At 36.5% G+C, this 22,518-nt stretch overlaps 1 protein-coding gene across 2 annotated transcripts; it reads right to left on the reverse strand.

The window, feature by feature from the left end:
- Positions 1-333: 333 nt before the first annotated feature.
- On the reverse strand, positions 334-22,062 carry LOC106173208 (uncharacterized). Of its 2 annotated transcripts, none has more exons than XM_087005710.1 (9): positions 21,745-22,062; positions 9,270-9,701; positions 8,475-8,666; positions 5,959-6,053; positions 5,487-5,679; positions 3,109-3,359; positions 2,489-2,606; positions 2,099-2,224; positions 334-1,862 (listed from the first exon to the last, which is right to left on the reverse strand). In XM_087005710.1, the coding sequence occupies exons 2-9, from the start codon at positions 9,673-9,675 to the stop codon at positions 1,723-1,725; spliced, it is 1,521 nt and encodes a 506-aa protein (XP_086861836.1). In that variant the 5' UTR covers positions 9,676-9,701; positions 21,745-22,062; the 3' UTR covers positions 334-1,722. The 2 variants fall into 2 exon arrangements, with proteins under 2 accessions (XP_086861836.1, XP_086861837.1); XM_087005711.1 differs by lacking the exon at positions 21,745-22,062 and adding an exon at positions 18,870-18,913.
- Between the last annotated feature and the right edge of the window lie 456 nt (positions 22,063-22,518).

The raw sequence follows: 22,518 nt of genomic DNA on the forward strand, positions 1-22,518 counted from the left end.
TATTTTCTGGACAAGATTCAGTGAGTCGTCTGTCGCCATGTTGTCACTCGGAACTACTCCGATGTCTCCGCACTCGACAATAGTATGGAGCTTGCGGAATGAGCCGAGGATTGCCGATTTCCATGTTGTTGTATTCATACGACTCCTACTTGACGAAAACGAGGCGCGATACCCGGATGACAGGTAGGCTTACAAAATTTGTGATGGGGTATGATACTCTGTAATGCGATCTGACACACACCTTGAAAACGGGTAGTGTGGTCTGATATACCGGTTTATTCTGGATCCGTAGGTGCCGAGTCTGGTAGTTGGGTAGGCCTGATTTAAATGAGTACCAATGCACTTGTTTGGTCATAAGAGAGTGGGCTGTCCACTCAGATGTTTAAAATTTCTGCATCAGTGATTTTGTGACCAGCTGTTACAAAATCATGTTTTTCCTGTCTCGTGATTGGTGTGAATTAATCAGGTTCAATATATGGTGATTAATTAAGCCTATTTAAGGTAGTCACCAAATCCAGTGTGACACATGACAAAAAAGTACAGTGATGCCAAGTCTGACACTAAAAGAGTGACTGCGGGCCCTGGGGATGCTGGAGGATGGGCGGAACCAAAGAGATTTGATTACCTGACCTTGCATTTTAATGATCTTTTCTGACCTTTATTTCACCTTGTGTAACTGAATAATGGGTCATATTTCACACGTAAACTTATTTTCTTAATATGCCAAAGGAACAAAAATATTGTTTGATAAATAAATGATGCGTTTTCATTGACTGTCAGTATATATATATATATATTATCTGAAATTTGTTTGAAGTCAAGTAAAGCTCGAATATTATTGAGTCCAAGAAAGTGAGTAGACTACATGTACTTTCTTCTGTAGCCAAAGCAGTAAACATGGATCACCGTCAAGACAGATTTTTTTTCATATATTTTTATTCTTTAAATGAAGTATAAGTTGACACAAGACCAAGTTTAAATCTCTTTCAAACTTGATCCACTGGTATATTTATGTACAAACAGCCCAGACTTTGTGGACCTATCTAATATATTAGTATTGAATATCACATATACCACAAAACAATGATTTTATATTTTAAGACAAGCAGTCTGTTCAGTGAGTCCTTAAAGCTTTTATGGGCATTTTTTAAGTCCAGCTTAAAGTTAACACAACAATTTCATGTCTACAACTACATCTAGAATATGGTTTACATTTTTAACAGTACAGCTGGTAACTATACATGTATGTATATTTCTTCAGAAATATTCATTTTCTGTGGAAAAAAAGGAAAAAAGCCAAAGCATTATACTTAGTTTGGTAAGAAATGCACTCAGTCTTCTGTCATATAAGGATCGTGTGAGTTGAATTCAAAATTTCAAAGTTACATCTAAAGAAAAAAAAATCGATCAGCTATTTCAAATGGCTGCATCTTTATCCACCAGAAAGTCAATGTCACTATACAACATCACTGGCAAAGCATGTGAAATGCAAAAAAGAATTAAAAGAGCCCTTTTATAATGTTTTTGAAGCAGGTTAATGTGCATTTGCTGTTCTTACTATTGCACAGAGTATGGCATATATACAGCTGCACAAGGAGAATCACTGGTAAGAATGACACAATGGTCAAGTGATCATCTTGTACTGTCTATGTACAGTTTATTTACAGCTGTCAGTTTCTGTTGCATTGTTTGATTTGTTGGAAATGTCATTTGTACCGAGTGTTACTTGACGTCCGCCTGGACGGAGGTGAGTGTGACGAAGTCGTCGCAGTTGTTGGCCATGGTGGTAGGCAAGGCTCTGGAGTACTGGGAGTTTTCTAGGATGTTCTCTCCAATGCTGAGATTCACATCAATATCTCCAGCTGAAATGAGAATATATCTGGAGTTTAACTGTCACTGCTTATATAAGGCTTTAATTATCATATTAAAGATAGTCACAGACACTTTTTGCCTTGTTTCGGATGAAAATGTCATCCGAAACATTAAAGAATATTTATGTTTAGAACAGTGCTTTACAAGGTTGTTCTAATAATACGTTTTATTTCTTAATTACTGATTTTAACTGTTAATTAATAAAAAAATGGTTAAAGTCACTCACCAGGTACTTCGACTTCAAAGGCGGGGGTAGCAAGGTGGTTGCTTTCCATCTGGACTTCTGTCCGTGTTGTTACTCTAGCATGAAAAATTGTAGTGGTCGGAAAGGAAGGTGGGGCATTTGCGGATACTGAAAGGGGATTAAAATATTAACATGAATAGGAAATTCAGTATATGCACGGTAGACTATAGATTAAAATAAGACTTATAAATAGTTATTTAATTCAACAGATGTAATTTACATAAACAAGATGATGGGAGTCGTCAAATAAATGACAAACACGCTGTAAAATCCACACCGATGCATTACCAACCCTGTATTGCAGAATGACTTATTTATAATTTAAAAAAAAAGATAACTCAAAAAAGAATCAAAACATCCTGTTTTGCCCACCTGTAGAGTTCACATAGTAGTCCTTGCCGCCGTCCCCCTCTGTGTACCGCCAGGAGTCCGGCTGTTCAAATGGACTGGTGGTCCCCGGGCTGCTGGTCCTCTCCATCTCGTCTATCATCTGGAACAACACATGGAACACATGATAATAATAATAATAATTATAATAATAATGTTGTTTACTGAGCACTCAATATGCCAATAGCTTGACATTTGCTGGCCCATTAATCTACGAAGAAAAGTATATATACATGTAACAATAATGGATATCATAACACGACATAGGCTATCAATATCAATCAGCATGTGTCATATAATTGTTAGCTTAATACAATAACTTAAGTGCAAGTGATATTTTAATTACTGTATCGTATTTTCAGGAATACAAGGAGTTATTACTGGCACTCATTTTAATAAAAAAAATGACTACTTTCAAATGAGACATGGTTGGTAGTTCTACGCATCGATTTTCTGCTGTGGAAAAGCAGAACTCATTTTGAGCATCACGATGTTTGAAATAGTGAACACATTTTATATTGTGCATTGTAATTTAGTCTACAAAGTGTAATAAAACAAATTCCAATAACCAAAAAAAAAGGTATTTTCACTATTCGTAGGCCTACCTCCACCAGTTGTTCATCTGTTAGGTTGCTGTCAGTGTCGCTGGAACCATCAGCATCATCGTTCCCTGCCCTCAGGTTGTCCTGATATTGCGGCAAACCGTCATTCCCTCTGCTCATCTCTCTCTTTAAGTTCACGTAGGGCTGTACGGCCATGCTGTACGTGGTGCCTGCACCCCTGGCCGAGGTATCATACAGTTGCCCCCCGCTGTTCAAAGCGGTGTTAAATGTCATAACGGTAGCTGGGTTACCACCTGAATAATAGAAGAGAAGCAAATTTTGATGAATTATTGCTATAACCGTAGCTAAGGGTGGCTGTAGTGCGAGAAATGGTGGGAGGAGGAGAACGAGGTTTGCCATAATGGGATTGTAATCCAAATCTAAAGTGTGGTCGGTTCACTTTGATGTTAAAATAGACTTTTAATTTCTAGTTTATATATCCTTTTATTTTAAGAACAACCCTGGCCATCCAGGTAATCGCTTTTATATACTAGGCGGAGGGCACCTCGTCCCTGCCAGCATACGGGCACTTTTATAAAAGTTTTTTTTAATTCAAATGCCCTCAAACCGCTGTGAATTTATTGCTCTTGGACACAAGCTTTCCAGGAAGGTATTTTAGGCGAATTTGATCCTATTGCATACCAACGTAGAGCATTAGTGCAATCGTGTTTCTTTTGTTTGGTGTAACACGCACCACGGCCTTCACACATATATGGTTTAAAAAGGTTAGAAAATTTTTCAATCTATAAAAGGTATTATGCCCAGTCATCTTTTGTGTACTTAATGCGTCATTTTATACACATTTCTTTCAATAAGCGATCAGTTATTGCAACAAATATAAGTTAATGCGAGTTGCGTTGAAAGATATTTTGGAAATTTCCAGTCTATATTTAGATAAGTGAGTCACCCACTGATAAAGGGGGTCAGTGGGCATTATCCTGGACCACATTATCACACAGGAAAAGGATTTCATACCCTGGGGATGACTCAGAAGGCCAAGTTTGCATGACATAAACCTTACCGTATTTGGTCATAGAAAACTTGAGGGTTTTCCAAAATCTGTCCCCTCTTTAGTTCCAACGATTTAAGCTATCCGTTTAAAATGAACATCAATGACATGACAGATTCACCATCTGTCCCTCCAGTTTCTTTGTAAATAAGATTTACTACTGGAAAACCGCAGTCCAGACTACCATGCTCCTGACAGAGTGGGCATGCTTACCCGCGAGCATTACAAACAAAAATCCGTTTGTTCCGACATGCTTGGTATCTTTGGTCATCCTTCCCTTAAAGATCTAGCTCTTGTCTCTATATATTGTTTTTTAGAAACGCTAAAACAACAAGGAAGGTTGCTAAAGGAACAAAAAAGCTACCTTAAAATATGTTACCAAACAAAGTACAAGGAAGATATCAGTTCACCTATATCATCCTCTGACATGTTAGTGATCTGTATGGATTGAGCTTGAAATTTTTCAAACTTTGTTCACTAAATTATTTGAAACTACAGAGTCATTCAGCTCATGCTTATCATTTTTTTGTCATTTTTTTAGTATTTCAAGTTATATTTTGTGAATACCAACAATGCTAAAGGATCACGGTTTAGAACACGTTCAGATTAGACTTCTTATGTCATCATTCCATGTCCTTTGAAACTTTTTTTCAAATCAAAATACGTGAAATTTGATATGGGGTATATATATATATATATATGTGTGTAATTTTCTACCCCGCCTACATATACTGAAAGTATTCCTTGTCTAACCTGTCATCTACCCGGTTATTAATTTTTTTTGGTCTCTTATCAGCGTTTCTTGATCGGACATACAGTGCGTAGAACGTGCGTTTTTTGTGCACGCAATGCCAAGTATTTCACGGACACGTGAATCCCTTTGCCACTGTTTGTATCTCCACCTCCACTTGTCAATGCAACTTCTATTCTTTGTAGCTTTATGACAAATACATGACACTTTGAGAAATAAGCTTGTATGCCAATCGGATGATAAAACATTCCATTTATAAAGAAATGTAACTCTGGGTAAGTTTACCCTCTGATATTGGGGACATCTAGAATAGAATACAAAATTAAAGTATAGGACAATACAATAATTTTGTAACAGACTACTAGCGGACCCAGTGGTCAGAGAGAAGGGTCTGTTTTGGTGTCAACACAACACTGAGACTCTCTTACACGTTCGCCAAGAATAAAAAAAACAGGGAGATAGGAAAACTGAGGGTGAAAACCCTCATATCAGTAGTGCAGGAACAGTGATCGCATTTGTACATGGTTAAAGACTAAAGAAGGATGCTTACAAAGCATGGCAATTTTTAACGGATCTTATTGAAAAAAAAAAAAAGAAACTCTAAATCAGTGTGTAATTTACCTTGCGGTGCAGTGTAGTCGTGATCGGGAAGCGGACCGTTGGAATATCGACACGTGTTCCCCAAACTCTCTTCCTCCTTCACAGCACTTCCCGGGGCAGAGAGGGAGCGATGGCGACTGTTTTCTAAATACTTAGTGTACGCTGCCGGCTTGCCGTTCCCACCTCGGTACTTTTTATACTGGGCGTGGTTAGCCTAAATAAAATAAGTTTTTTAAATTGAAATATTGCAAAATACTTTAATGCATGAACTTTTAACACATTTTTGTTGCTAAACCTTAAAAGATTGTAAGAGCAAGACACCTGCCAGTAAAAGTATTGTGCTTTCTAAGTCAGTTACCACCAATTACCGGCAGCAAGTTCGTTCTTTAAAGAAATACAGCTCGATTTTTGGTCACGCCCTACTTGCTCTTCTTCAACTGTGACACAAGGAAGGCGTTTCCTTCTTGCAACCCCCTTCCCCAAGGCTACGTACCGAATGAGATGGGTCACTAAAGCTCCGTGCATAAACGTTTCCTCTTGGTGGCACATGGGCATCAGTCATTTCACAAACGTTGTATTTAGATTGCCCTACAGGATAAATGGAAATCATACTTGTATTTTTCTAAAATAAAAACCGTGCAATAATGAGCCAATTCCTTATATATTTAAATTCGTATAAATTTGGCCATTTTCTAAATCAGTATCATTGACTGTTGTTACAGTGCCGCCGGAATCTCCCCTTACTTACCCTCCGGGTCGCTGCGGGTTGTACGGACGGCCTGGCTCGGTTACTATGGAAATAACATTGTCATCCATACGCTGTTTGGTTTCTGTTAACAATAGTTCCATACCCTGCCCGTCGGGCAATTATCGTGACAAACTTTCTGCTAACAAAAGAGCCTAACCCTAGCTCGCTGAGATAAAGATCGAAGGTGAGCGTGGTCGCAATTAAGTGTTCGTCTAAGCGTTAATTTACCTTTAATGCGCGGTGGCTTCACTCTACTTTGATCACTCTACTCTGATACGGAGATTTTAAGTATAAGAACTTGCCAACAGTGATTTTTAAAAGTCGCTTTACCAAAAAGATTCGGTGATGACAGCAATTTTCGTGTACATTGTAGTTATGAATTGATTGAATTTACATAGAGTTTAATAAATGAATTTATGAATTTATTAAAGATCAAATAAAACACTACTTGTACATGTAATATTTATTAGGCTTCAAACGGTCTTTACTATATACATATTATTAACAAGATTGAAATTTATTTTTAAAGTATGTCCTTATATTGCTATTAGTTTTGTTCATAGACGAAATGCATTTTTTCCAAAAAGACTTGTCAGTTGTTTCAGTGATAAACATTTTGTTAGCCATATCTTTAATATATAGTTCAGTCTATATTTGCATATAGGATCTCTCCCATCTACACCCGTATCATTTCTGTCCTTTCGTATTCGTTCATCAACAGTAAACAACCTTCCCATCAACTGAACGCAAAAGTTGCCTGGGGAACTGGCCCGTTGTCGAATTTCGAATATTTCTTTATTTGACAAGGCGACGGGTGGCCGGCCGAAAGACTGATTCCTTGATTCTGTAGGACACAAAGTAGGAAATGTTTCTCTATCATTGTTTGATATGTAATTCAAACCGATAAGAATAGTTCATCTTTACGATCTAAAGCCCAAACTTAACCAAAAGCCTTCTTCATACTTAAACGCATCAAAAGAAATTAATTAAAAAAACTGGATTACAACCTCTCGGGCTAACTTCACTGGTTGGCACGTGTCATCTCACATTAATTAACAATCAGTTCAGGTTAGCTTTATTCTTGCTGGGTAAACACAGTGATTAAGCCCTGACTATTACATAATCACTACTGTGTGACACGCGTCGTCTAAAATTAATGTTAACATTGCGATGACGCTCTTCAATCCAAACTAATCAATTGCACATAATTCTAAATCAACTGACACGTGTCAACAGGATTGTTTGTGTATCTGGACTTCCTAAATGGCCAATAAGTATTTTGTTTAATATGACATGTTTATGTCACTGATTTCCATGCCATCGTGTCACCTGCCAAGTGAACGGTATAAATCGACACTCAAATTTTCCAAATCATCACAATTCCAAGATGCCTCTTAGCGATTACGTGCGTTTGCGTATCATCGCCCTCCGAGAACAAGGGGTGCGAATTAAAAACATGACCGCACAAATGGAAAATGAAGACCATAAAGAGTCGCGACAAGCCATTTACTATGCGTTAAAGAAATACGACGAAGGGCTTGGTATTGCAGATAAGCCACAAAGTGGACGTCTCTCAAAGGTTGACCTGCGCCACATGAACGTTATAGACGAGGAGATGACCATATTAACGCAGAAAAGTGTATTATACAGTAATAAATATATTAATCACCTAAATAAGGTGATTCCAGCGGTACTTGAGAGAGAAGGTCGTGCATCAGGCTACTAAACTAGCAACACATGTAATAAAGGTAATGAGACATTGATATTTATTTGATGCATTAGCTATTTAAAATTTTCCATTTTAACTACGCTTTTGTTGATCGTGACTTATTATCATCAAATAAAATTGTTATACGAGTTTTAAAACTAAGCCTGATTTGTTCTTCAGAGTTTTGTTCTAATATTTGACTTGCCTTTACTCGAGTCTTATGTTGCAGTTGATACATAACCCGGTATTGTTTGCGATAGCAATCTCTTTGCATCAGCTATAATAGAAACCTTAAGTGAGGCAATTAAGAAGGGGCAGACCGTGTTCGTTGAACCGACTAATTTGGGTGTCCGATAAGGATTGCTTGGGGATTCCCCTACCCTGTAATTATCATACGGCCTCTATTGTTCGACCATATGGGGCAGGGTTGGGAAACCATACGGCCATTTGGTAAGGGGACATTCCGGCGGCACTGTACGATATTGCAAAAACATTGCAGAACATCAAATTTACTACGTTGCATTGTATCTATGTGATGCTAATGGAATATTACCTCTGTAGAATCTTTTTAATTGTTGTTTTTCCTGTTTGTCCCGGCAAAGTTTGTATATTTTGAACGCGTCGCTGCCTTTCTTTTTCCCCATGGTGGGTACCTCGATCACGTCAGGGAGACTGTTCAGAGCACAACGAAAGTTCGCCTTCCATCTCTTTGGGCTCGGGTGGTCCTTACCGTCACGATGTTTACCTATGGGTAGAATGATTAGAGATAACGACCCTCTCCAGGAAGAACACCACCCCCGCGGGAAATCCGCTCGTGCAGGGGGGAGCACCTGGGAAATTGCCCAACAGCTTGAAGAGCACTAAGATGTTTACAAAACTTCTTATGCTGTCACTTTTAGATAGATAGTAAATCCATATCTATAATTGGACTTATGCCTTCCATGCACAAACAGACACCTTTCTCTGTCTAAGACTAATTTTAAGTGTCCCCTTGATATTACTTCCTGGCAGAGAAAGTTTGTTTCCGCATTTTATCTTATGTTATCAGGATTGAAAGTTTCAGATTTTAAGAAACTGATATAATATAAAATAACTAATAATGATAATAATATCTTATTTTCAACTACTCCTCAATTCGATCTTGTCAGAAAATTTCTCTTTTTATTTCATTTTTTATTTTCTTTTGTATTTTGAAACTGCTTACTGAATATATACCACGGTGTGCTGAAAAGCTCACCAAAGCACGGGCTCTTTTACACAATGATGCACACTGAGAACGGGGAAGGACAAATTACCCTTCCGAACTTAGTTGCACGTCTACGAACATTCTGATCATCAGGCACTTTACCTGTGTGGATAGCCCATCGTTTGAAGAGGCAGGCATCAGATCCCTCTTTCCAACTATTCTGTGCTGCATGTTTCCAGGGAATGCGCACCATGGTTTTGGCCTTGTCGTGCCACTCCAAGCCAGGGACTGACCGACTCTCAACTTGGTCCACCAGCCACGGTTTCATACGCTGTCTCTCCGTCGGACGCAAGCTCAGGGGGAAATCGTCTGTCAATGTCGCGGGGACATAGGCGTTGATACTACCAGCATATCCAGTATGGGACAGGTGCATCTTCTTGTTTTTCTTGGGCCGTGCACACAGAGAGCGACGCTTACTCCTTTTCTTTCTGCGATGTCTGGCAGGAGCAACGGCTTCCAGTATTACGGAAGGCAGTCGGACCTTAACTGACCTTGTAGACACAACCATTCTTCACTTTTGTTTCCACGTGGAATCTGAAAATTAACCAATTGCGTAAGGCAGCCTATCCGTGCGTAGGACACATCAAATTGTGTTACGCTATCAAACATTGGTGGCAGCATTTTCCGTATTTGGCCCTCTGAATTCCCACAGGGGATCCCCCTTTCATTCATGCCTTGTCCCCATTACGGCCGTGGGTTTTCACGATAATACGTTCTAAACCCAATCCACACCAAACGATACAATGCTACATTTTTTAGAAAAACTGTGTTTTAAAAGTTATATATTTTTATTTGAAATAGGCAGTTGATGTTCGCCAATGCATATTTTCACGGCTTAACACTTACAGGTATTCTTAAACAGGTATCCGGAGTTTCAAAGTCTTTCGAGACCTAATATCTATCACCAGCCACCCTTTTCATGTGAAATGGTGGAAGAGAGTGAAGTGAGTGAAGTGGTAGGAAAAAGAATGATCGTGAGAACTCCAGTATTCCGGGTGTGAAAAGGAATGAGAACAAATATGACTATTTGCAATAAATGTGCCGTTGTCGTGATTGAAAGGCGCAAATACACAATGGTTCTTACACAACAGAGTGGTTTATTATTATTATTATTATTATTATTATTATTATTATTATTATTATTCATTGACAAAAAACAGTATTTAGGCATTATGTATGTGAGTAGTTTCATCTTCCGCAAGCATATAAAAACAGGGCCTAGAGACGGAATTTCCATCTTATGAATATATTTGCACAGAAACCTACCATTGCTTACTGCTTCATTCAAATAGTACGGTACTGCCCCTTTTCAAGTAGACCCGCCCCTTTATGCTACGTATATTAGGCACACGTTTGCATATTTCCTATTGCTGATTAAAGTTCACATTAACTAAGGTCCCTAGAAGGACATATGAAGTAGTTCCTTATGATTTTGTCTGTTCCAGGAAGTGAAACCTTGCGGTTTGTCACGTACATCAGACCAGAAGTGTGTATAGAAACTTTCAAAAAATCTTTTTTGGTTTAATAGTGGGAGCGATCGAGCTGTAAATTTACTTGAAATTTTTGGCTGCCAAATAAATGAAAAAAAAAAAACGAAAAAATACGAATTGTATTGTATGCAAAGAAACTTCACCTCTGAAAATGCCGATGTCACTACCGGAAGTGAAGACATCTGTTCTTAGTTTAAAAAGAACGCTGTTTAGCTCCGTGACTATGAGGCGTTCTTTTAAATTCATTTATGTGTAAACGATTGTCAAAACGTTTAGCAGGCTATCAGTCAAAGGCCATCCCTCAGCTGCCTACATCAGTCAAATAAAAACAAAAATATTTTTAATCACTCTGCTGACAGAAAAAGTTGGATGCAGGCAGACAAAACTAAATGCTCAACGAACGCCTGTGACAAGTCTTTTCAATACACGCGCACGTGTTCTCTTCTGTGTTAGCAATTACAATGATACAGTTTGTACCTGTCTTTGATGCCGATATAAAGACATGGAATGACTTCTGTTGTAACGGCTCCAAAATCATATTTGGAACTAATGTAAAATGATATTTAAAGAGCAAACAATTGATTTCCAAGCGTGCCGTGTGTCTTTTGTACCCAATCTTACCCCGTTACATACATGTTATATATAAAACACATCTGTTTTAGTTCATTAATATTTCAACGGCTTTACCAAAACTATTACTGGTGTAGAAGCAGTTCTGGCTCCTAAGTACTGGTAATACCGAAGTAACTGTACGTGGACTGCAGAAACATGATTTAAGCTTCACGATTTCCTGACATCGTGGAAATTTCTTGAAAATAATTATGTGAGTTACACTGAAGAAGCGCACGATTTCGTTGTGTCTTTGGCTTATCAATTTGACATACCTTGACATATTCAAAGTCACAGATAAAAATTTTATGCATCAAAGTTATGGAACGTGCTGCCAGGTTACTATAAAATTTTGCTTTGATGGCTTCTTAAAAGAAAATGTTAATCACCTTGAAGGACCAAAAATATAAATAAGCAATGCTGAAATAGAAATAACATATTTCGTTTTTATCTTTGTTTTTTCATTAACTCATATTATTTACAAAATATTTCAAGTTGTTTTTATTGAAATATGTCCAAAACCTCAATATTATGTCCATCTTGACTTTGCCAACATGAGTGAAATTATAAATTTGTTTTTGCTAGGTTGACTTTATATGTATTTGGTGTATTCTGGGATTGCAAAAAAAAAAAAATGTACTCTTTGCTCAAGTTGGAATAAATTATCTATCTATTCTATGGCAGAACGTAACTTCAATATCTCCAAAAAAAAAAAAAAAAAAAAAAAAGGCTGCTTTTATTGTAAGTTGTGCGTCCGGAAATGTATATTTGATATAAGAGCGACCAAATTGATTGATAACATAAATTGTACAATATAATACTGTGTTTCGAATGTTCGACATTTATAAGTTTCTCTTGGGCACGAAAAAAAAAATTATCGATAACTCAGAGTCTTCGTCTTGATGGTTTACAACTCGTCAACATTTCGACCTTTTTCGCAATTCAAGAATACACAAAATATGGAAATTAAAACTTTGACAATGCTTACAATTAGGCCAATATTCGCACCTATTTTCGTTTTATATTCGTAACGATATTTGTGCATTTGTACACAACTTGTTTCGAAAAATTCCTAATGTCCTAGAAATGGTATACTAGTGCGCCTGCGGTATAATACCAATGGTAAAATTCGGAAATTATGTCAATTATTTAGATGAAAGTTCAAGCATAAATAAACATAATTATCATGTTTTTTCTAAGAAGTTAAAGATTTTGATTTAGAATTTCCAAGATGCCTGCCCTAAGTTAATTCCCAAATGAATGAGAAGAGTTAACATCCTGGCTATCACAGTTGTCCAAAGATTGGAGTCGTCGGGTATTATCTAAATAATTTATACTAGAAATGCAAAGATTCCCCCTCACCAGTTTAACTGGAGAAAAGTGTTGATAGAATTCCTCTGCGTTCAGTACAGGGGTACTGGGCTTATCACGCTTCCTGGGGGTAACGGACGTTGCGGGTTTTCGTGGAAGTTACAGATATTTGACAATATTTTAATTACTCAGCTGACAGAAAAAGTAAGATGCAGGCAGACAAAACTAAATGCTCAACGAAAACTTGTGACAAGCCCTTACCATACACGCGCACGTGTTCTATTCTGTGTTAGCAATTACAATGCTACAGTTTGTTTCTGTCTTTGATGCCGATATAAAGACATGGAATGACTTCTGTTGTAACGGCTCCAAAATCATATTTGGAACTAATGTTAAATGATAAAGAGCAAACAATTGATTTCCAAGCGTGCCGTGTGTCTTTTGCACCCAATCTTACACAGTTATATACATGTAATATACAGACTTGACATTTAATATGGAATATTTTTTTACCAAATCATTTTTCAACAGTTTTTTCCCTATTTTGCTGACTGATAAATGAAAATACGGATTGAAATCGTGTTTTAATAACTTATAATTAACTCTTTGATGTCATTGTGACATCAGTTCATTTATGGAATTCGCCAGAGAAGCAAACAAAAACACATTGCCTATTCTATGTCATACTACAACAACAATTAAAAGAGATATTTTGGATCTCCATATTTTCCAAATTATTTTCTGTAAAAGAGTTACACGCCTCACAAAGAACCTCCCATGTCAGTGTCTAGTCACAGTAACGGTCGCTGTTACGTTTGACCTCTTCTGTTTGCTACCAGCGCTCTCAAGTGGCAAGGCATTCCTTGGGTTAGGTTTTTAGAGTTCAATCTGGAATAACATTCCAGGCATCGGTCAAAATCTGTCCAATTTGGTCCAGTTTTGTTGTGGGACATGTAGGCCATTGATTCGGCGAGTAATGGCCTACCCACATATTGTCTATGTGGTTCAAATATGGCGATTTTGATTACCAAGGTAGCTGCTCATTCCCTTGGTTCTGTAAGTAATCTGCTATTAAAAGTGCTATGTGTGTACCGGGAATTTCACCGTGCAACCTAAAATTGTTCCTAAGGTGCCCCCTATCAAATGATAGTCAAGTGGTTCTCAGATTATTCCTTTATTTGATCTGGTTCAGGTTTTCGTGGATGACCATCATTGGTGTTTTGGCACCAATGTGGTATCCACTCCAATTACTGACGCTGTTAATGACCTTAGTCACTTTAGACGCGGCACACGCTTCGTCGTTGGCCTCCTCTGGATGTCTGTAAACTCTGTTTTGACTGGATGAGCGGTACAAGTAAAAGCTGACCTCAGTAACGAAAGTCAAGAGGTTTCAGTGTTCAACTCAGAAACGATCAGGGTCCCCAATTCATTAGAGAAACATACAACGATGTTTTGCTGTTTACAGTGGGTTCCCCTGAGGTCGTCTGGTATTCTAACCAGCAAAAACCAGTTTGGTGTTCGCTAAGGGCCTTGAAAAATGCGTTTTGGTGGCAATTTACCCCTCATTCTGAACGGACTGGGTGGTTTTTGTTTAGTTGCAATAGCATATCCCGACAGACAGTGGGTCCTGTACCCTGGTGGTAAAATTTCAATACATTGGTTGTAGCCTCTGTGTAGGTACATCAGTCTGGGCATTACTCTTTAAAACTGTGCGGACCGTTTCGTTTGGCACAATTATCTGTCCGGCAATGATGTCTTTTTCGCGCCATTCTGCCACAGATTAACAAATATGCAGAGCACTGCATAGCTCATTTTACACCTTGCAAAACCGACCACTCGCATGCAAAATTTCGAATTCTTCTATGCAGTAGTTGCCGACATATGGATACTTATTTGACAGAACCATGCTTTGCCAAAGCCAAGCTTTGACCTGCCCAAAGGAGCACTACCCAATTAAATCACTGCATATTACGTAATGCAGCAGCGCAACAAACCTGGTATTCAGTTAATTGGAAGCGACACACCTGACTACACACTTCTCCATTCACGTATCTTATATGAGATCGGAGTTTTTTGAAAAAAGAATGCATTTTTACCTAGGCATACCTTCGAAACTGAAATATTCCATATTAAATGTCAAGTCTGTATAAACCACCATTTTGTTATATATAAAACACATCTGTTTTAGTTCATTAATATTTCAACGGCTTTACCAAAACTATTACTGGTGTAGAGGCAGTTCTAGCTCTTAAGTACTGGTAATACCGAAGTCACTGTAAGTGGACTGCAGAAACATGATTTAAGCTTCACGATTTCCTGACATCGTGGAAATTTCTTGAATATAATTATGTGAGTTACACTGAAGAAGCGCACGATTTCGTTGTGTCTTTGGTTTATCAATTTCATATACCCTGTTTTAATTCAAAGCCACAGATAAAAATAGTTTTAAATTTTATGCATCAAAGTTATGGAACGAGCTGCCAGGTTGCTATAAAATTTTGCTTTTATGGCTTCTTAAAAGAAAATGTTAATCACCTTGAAGGACCAAAAATATAAATAAGCAATGCTGAAATAGAAAGAACATATTTCGTTTTTATCTTTGTTTTTTCATTAACTCATATTATTTACAAAATATTTGAAGTTGTTTTTATTGAAATATGTCCAAAACCTCAATATTATGTCCATCTTGACTTTGCCAACATGAGTGAAATTATAAATCTGTTTTTGCTAGGTTGACTTTATATGTATTTGGTGTATTCTGGGATTGCAAAAAAAAAACAAAAAAAAAAAACTTTGTACTCTTTGCTCAAGTTGGAATAAATTATCTATCTATTCTATGGCAGAACGTAACTTCAATATCTACAAAAAAAAAAAAAAAAAGGCTGCTTTTATTGTAAGTTGTGCGTCCGGAAATGTATATTTGATATAAGAGCGACCAAATTGATTGATAACATAAATTGTACAATATAATACTGTGTTTCGAATGTTCGACATTTATAAGTTTCTCTTGGGCACGAAAAAAAAAATTATCGATAACTCAGAGTCTTCGTCTTGATGGTTTACAACTCGTCAACATTTCGACCTTTTTCGCAATTCAAGAATACACAAAATATGGAAATTAAAACTTTGACAATGCTTACAATTAAACCAATATTCGCACCTATTTTCGTTTTATATTCGTAACGATATTTGTGCATTTGTACACAACTTGTTTCGAAAAATTCCTAATGTCCTAGAAATGGTATACTAGTGCGCCTGCGGTATAATACCAATGGTAAAATTCGGAAATTATGTCAATTATTTAGATGAAAGTTCAAGCATAAATAAACATAATTATCATGTTTTTTCTAAGAAGTTAAAGATTTTGATTTAGAATTTCCAAGATGCCTGCCCTAAGTTAATTCCCAAATGAATGAGAAGAGTTAACATCCTGGCTATCACAGTTGTCCAAAGATTGGAGTCGTCGGGTATTATCTAAATAATTTATACTAGAAATGCAAAGATTCCCCCTCACCAGTTTAACTGGAGAAAAGTGTTGATAGAATTCCTCTGCGTTCAGTACAGGGGTACTGGGCTTATCACGCTTCCTGGGGGTAACGGACGTTGCGGGTTTTCGTGGAAGTTACAGATATTTGACAAATTAGAAACACAAATAGGAACTCAGGTGAATTTAATCAGTAACTAAAAGGAGTAAAAGAAAACTTTTTTATGATGAAATGTCATAATGTTAGGCAAAGAAGGCATACATACGATTGTCCATTTTTTTTCTGATGATGTGTACAAAATAATCCACAAAATTGAATTTAATTCTTTTAAAAAGAAAAAAAGATGGGAAAAAAATTACATGCTATGAAAAAAACAACGATCTAAAATAGAATATTTAACTTCTGGTTCAGTTCACAATTGTTAATCTGTGAAAAGCGCTTCTTGGTTTCTAAGAACTAACAAAAGTTGGCGTTTCTCGGTAAAACATATGGATTATGTAAATAAAGTGCCACACCTATAAGAATAAGAATTTTGTAATAAAAATACTGTATATAAACTTGTCCGAAAGATTGAATCAACTTGGTCTCTCCGAAAAATATGACAGTTTTCTGTCGTGATAGTTTCTTCGCTTAATGATTCTGCAGAAGAAAATATTTTTGTTCAATCAATGTTCCCAGATGGATGCCACGTCACGACACAAGTTTCCGAACATGGACTAAAATTTGACCAGAAAAAAGGAGGTAGCTGTGCATGTGGTACTACTCATTATCTGTTACAGAAATTATTGCAAAATAGCGCTATTTGGCAAATTGAATAGCAGCACATTACTTTTGCTGTGGGAAAGAAAGCCAGAGAGAGGAAGGGCAATCTTCGACGCGTCTGGATAATGACATACACGTTTGTGGTTTATTTTATTGGATTCGAACGAATTTAATAATATTTATAGTGATGGCTAAAATTATGAGAGAAAAATACTTCTTAAAGTAAAGATGGTAAATATGTTACTTTATTGAAAAAAACAAAGGTTTGAAAGCTAGTCAACATATATGATTCAGATCGGTCTCAGACGCGCCGCCATGTTGGTTTGCGTTGTCGATTTTCTCAATATCACCAAGACGCCGACTCTGGAGAAATTCTCGGCTAATTACTGTATATATGCTTTATTCAGTAGTCGTCGAGAAGGCCTTTTAAAAACAAAACGCAATTAAAACAGGCTGCATTTTAAAGATCCTTCAGTATAAACATGTTTTGTTCATTATCTTGCCCTACCCAGTGCATATAACGTTAAGTGTTATCCCATTGTTTTTTGGAAGGAGCCATATTTTGTCACATTTTTTGCACAATAACTAACTTGTATATATCAATTTGTTCATTCTGCTGTAAGTTAAAAAAAAACTTTTAACTAAAAATCAACTGATTTTTTTTTTAATTTTTAATCCTTGAAAAGAATTCATGACAAATTGATATTAATTTTGAGCAAACACGTACTTGTTGGCACGAAAATAAAAGTTTTAAGTGTAGGGCTATTTAATCGTTTATAGCGGGTTACTCTCTTTGAAAACGACTGAAACTTTTCTAAGATAATAGTGGTAGGCTAGGAAAGAGAGAATTCGTAGAATTATAGTAAAAAAGAATAAAAACATAATAAAATAAGAATAAAAACCCTCTCCCTACAAAATAAAACGATAAGCTAAATAAAAAATAAATAACAATTGCAATTCCTACAATATGATTATCTGAGAAAAATAAACCACATATTTGAATATATTTATTAAAAAAGAAAAGAACAAAATAAAAAAAATAATTAACGAAAACAACTATTGCAACTCTCTAAAATACGACACTTAACTATTGGTTTAGTTCACACATTGGTTGCCTTAAAAAGTTTTTTCTGTTCTTCCAAGAACTAACAAAATTTGACAGCATTTCTTGGAAAACATGTGGATTACGTAAATAAGGTAGATCTCGTCCCACATCTACAATAACAATTTCGTAATCAAAAAAACTATATAGGCTTGTCTCAAAGATTTGACCAACTTATGTCTTTCTGAGAGGAATTGCAGTTTTCTGTCGTGATCGGTATTTCATTTATTTGTTCTACAAAAGACAATTCGAAGTCCCGGTGCAAACCACTTTAGGAAAAGGAAGGTGGAAATAGACCTGCATGATATTCTTTTTACGTAAAAACCTTGAAAAATGCCCCAAGCTCACGTAGAAGGGCTGTCGTTAATCTAAGACCTCTGCAAACAACTTTTAATTAGGACATTCACAATTAAATTAATTTCATTCAATGATTAGAAGGGCTATGATGAACCATACTGTATGTATTCTCGTTCATTTAGAAATGTAAAAAAACTGAAGTGAAATATTTTATAGATAGAAAATTCACGACAATAACAACAACATAATGATAATAATAATAACAAGCTATAATTTAGGCTTAAGGGTCTAGACAAAGTTTTACCTGACAAGCATACAATCTACAAGTGACTTGGTAACAAAACGCTCTTAAATACAAATCTAAGGATTTTTTAACAAGTGTGACAATAGTTCGTTTATAACGTTATTTGCAGTAAAATAGATTAACCACCTTGCACAACTAGGAAGAAGAACGTGACTATATGCTCTATCCAGGGCCATATTCCAAGATGGATGCCAGACCACAACAAGTTACTGCAGGTTAACTAAAAGTTAACCAGAGAAAGTTAATTACTAAAACCATATATTTACCTCGGCTATTGAACAACCTGTAACCTTTTTACTGAAATCACTGGCGATATTTGCAAAGTGTATAGTAAAATATTACCTTTGCTTTGGAAAAAACAACCGCGAAAACGAATGGAGGGGTGTCTTTGGACCGCCTGGATAATGACGTCATGAGGATTTACGTCATTCATATCGAGCAAAAAGAATTCAATAGAATCGACAATAATGACGTAATAAATGAAAGAAAATTAATAGTCAAATTGAAGCTGGAAAACGTAACTTTGTTGCAAGATACAAATATTTGAAAGATGTTCAACATTATAAGAATTCTGATCGGTTTCAGGCGCGCCGCCATGTTTGTTTTAGTTGCTGATAATCCCAATATCATTAAGACGCCATCGCTGGAGCGTCTCTTGGCTAATTATTGTATTGATGTTTATGTTATTAGTCATTACAAAGGCTTTTTTAAAATAACAGAATTAAAACAAGCTTTATATTTCAAAATACGATATTATAAACATCATCTTTATTCATTATCTTGTCCCATGCAATGCATGTTACGGTAGGTGTTATCAATTTTTGTTCTTGGAAGCAGCCATTTTTGTCACTTTTTCCCAGTATAACACCTGTGTTATGTCAATATTTTAAATGGCACCTAATTTCTTTAAGTTTTTGAAGAAAATTCTTTGATAATACCACTATATAAACCTCACAGAAACGAGAGATTGCAAAATTTTTTCAGAGAAATGTGCTAGCTTGGTCACTTGTTCTGTTAAGATTGGCAAATAAGGTAGTTTTGTAATGAAATCTACAGTATTGTTTTGGAGGAACGGTCTGGAATAAAAATAATGTGGAATAATTTGTGTTTACTTTGCCACACATTTTTATTTAATGAAAATGAAAACAATGCTCAGCACTGTTTTCCCTCTCTTTGTCTCAGGTCTCTTTCTCACTCTCTCCTTATTTTATTTTATTTTATTTTATTTTATTTTATTTTATTTTATTTTATTTATTTATTTATTTATTTGAGAGGGGGTGGGGTAAACCTAGATCTCTACAAATGTTATACAGATGTTATTTTAAGGGTAGGACTATGACATTAGCACCTTCTGAGACATTTACTCACTTTGGTCACATATAAATAAACATTATATTTGTGAATTAAATAAGTATACTTATAACTTCAACCCTCGTAGTTGCAATATCTCAATAAAGATTATTATTATTATTATTATTATTATTATTATTATTATTATTATTATTATTATTTGACCAGAAATACTTCTTACAGGTTTGTCACTTTTCTCACTATTGATTTCAAACTGTTATATGAAAACGATTGAAACATACTTAAGATAATAGTGGGGAGAATTTGTAAATTAGAGTAAGAAAGAAAATAAAATATGTAAAAAATTACCGCATAAACAATCTACATAGACAATACCATTATTTTTACTGTACAGCCATTTGCTATAACATACGATAGAAACTTGCCGTCTCGATATAATGGGAACTATATACTGACCTATATTCTGTATTAATTAGCTTGAAACAGGAAGTGTGCTGTTTTTGATTGGGGTTAAGGGGAAATGAACATAGAAAAGATAACCGGCATTTGATGGGAAAAAAATTTGGGTTTTAACAATCTGATTTGCAATATCGTCATAGTTCAATTAAGGCAAACAGTAAAATGTATCACTTTATATGCTAACATCAATCTTTTATTAACAAAAACAAGGACTTGTTTCTAAGTCAATATTTTTCCTTTGTAGTTACCAGGCTGTGAGGTAATTTCCAAGGTTTCTGTGTTAAGATTCTACTCGATACTGGTATACGTATGTACCAGTCATAAATTATCGATGCCATGAAATAGCTGACAATGTAAATGAAGAACAATGTACAATTATAGAATCTCTTATGACTTAACAGGCACAAAGCAGTTTAAAAAATTGGTCTTATGATCACAGGCCCCTGGATCTTTGTGTATGAAATTTCAGGCACTATTACACATATATCTGTAGTAGGCTATGTTATCATCCGGTATAATTGTACATAATATATCTGCTATCGCCGCATGAACTCTGTGCATGTAGTAAAAAGACCTTTGGTAAACACAATGTGTTCAATTAAATTAAGGATAACAAAATTACAGGAACAGCCACTGATAAGCATAGTTTGAGTGCATCATATCAGAGAATTATTAACATGTACTATATTACCCTAGTGAACCCAAATGACATATGTACTGTGGGGGTGAAGTCTTCTTCAGCTCTCAAGGCCAAGAGGATAAGCACGTGAAATGTGCCACCACCTGGCGTCTCGCCGAGACGCTGCTGATTGATCATTTCCAATAGGCCTACTACGAGATGGCATAATACATCCCACTTCCTGTGCAAAGAGATGACGGTTATCGATTTATAGGTCTTCGTTTTTTTTAATAACTTTTTTTCACTGGCCGGTCCGGGATTAACTTAAATTGTCCCGATGGCAGCTAGTGTGTGTGTGTGTGTGTGTGTGTGCGCGCGCGCGCGCGCGAATGTTTGTGTTGAGAGGAGATGGAGGGGAGCTTAATCTGCAAAAAACATGTATGAAGCTAATGACTGAGTCAAAAGTCTAATCCCCCCCCCCCCCCACCCCCGTCAACTCTTCCGTTTTGAAACCCCCAATGCATACTATGTGGGTATACTAATAGTTTGAACAAGTAGTACTACTAGTAAACCTAGGCCTTATTCATTAAGGCTACTAATTAAGAAGCACGCCGAATCTATCGCTGCTTATGATCCAGTTTGATGTCATTGCATCCACTAGTAACCCACAAACCGTAACGTGGTGTCAACATGAGGGGGTAAATTCCCACTGTGAGTCATACATCTTTATACAATACTTAATTGTCTAATATTAAAATATAATACGTTATGCTTGTTCTGACAACTCCACACGACCAACGCACAAAATCACACGAACTAAATACTTACCAAGCTTGAGATAACAGCTGAGGACAGCTTTCTTGTCAGCCACAACAGTGTCTTGTGATATACAAAATTACAACTACACCTCTGCAATGTCAGAAACTCCAATTCTGAAGAATCCCTCTTAGTCAGAATGAGAGGAAATATGCAGGGGATTCCCCGCTTCAAAAATTCCGTTGTTCTCGGGTCTCGCACCGCCTACAGTGTAAACTTTTACAGCATTTACAACTCGTTATTAAGTTTTTCCGACAACAAGTTAACCTACATCTAACGCTCTGTTATCCGAGGGCTTTAAACCTGCAAAACAACCCAGATTACAAAGGCCGAAGTTATGTTTTATCAGATATCAATAGCTGGTGAATGGGCTATTTTTAGAAACCAAGGGAAAACCCAATTCCAAGAACTGAGCTGTCACGTGATCGATCTGGGATTTCCAAGTTTTTTCAAGTTCCAAGTGTCTATCATTCTCGCTACACGAAGTTCGACGAAATTATTTGTTGTGTGTATTTAATGTGTGAATAAGGTGTGCAAACCTGTGCTGATGATGACTGTGTATTTACAGGTGTTTTTTTACAGGCGTATCGACTGCGTTCGGCCTACCACGTTTGCACGGCTTTTCTTTATCCCTGACTGTGGGTCTATTCAAACTTGACGACCGAACATAATCAAACAGTGCAACGTGCAGTCAATTGATCTGTAAGCCTATCGCTGAGGTCACGTCTAAGGCAACAATGTTCTTGACAAATAGGCCTACCTGTGCACAGTCTAGCTATAGTCTAA

Source organism: Lingula anatina, chromosome 2 (assembly GCF_051362555.1).
Source record: "Lingula anatina isolate TDL-2025a chromosome 2, LinAna3.0, whole genome shotgun sequence".
NCBI classification, from domain to species: domain Eukaryota; kingdom Metazoa; phylum Brachiopoda; class Lingulata; order Lingulida; family Lingulidae; genus Lingula; species Lingula anatina.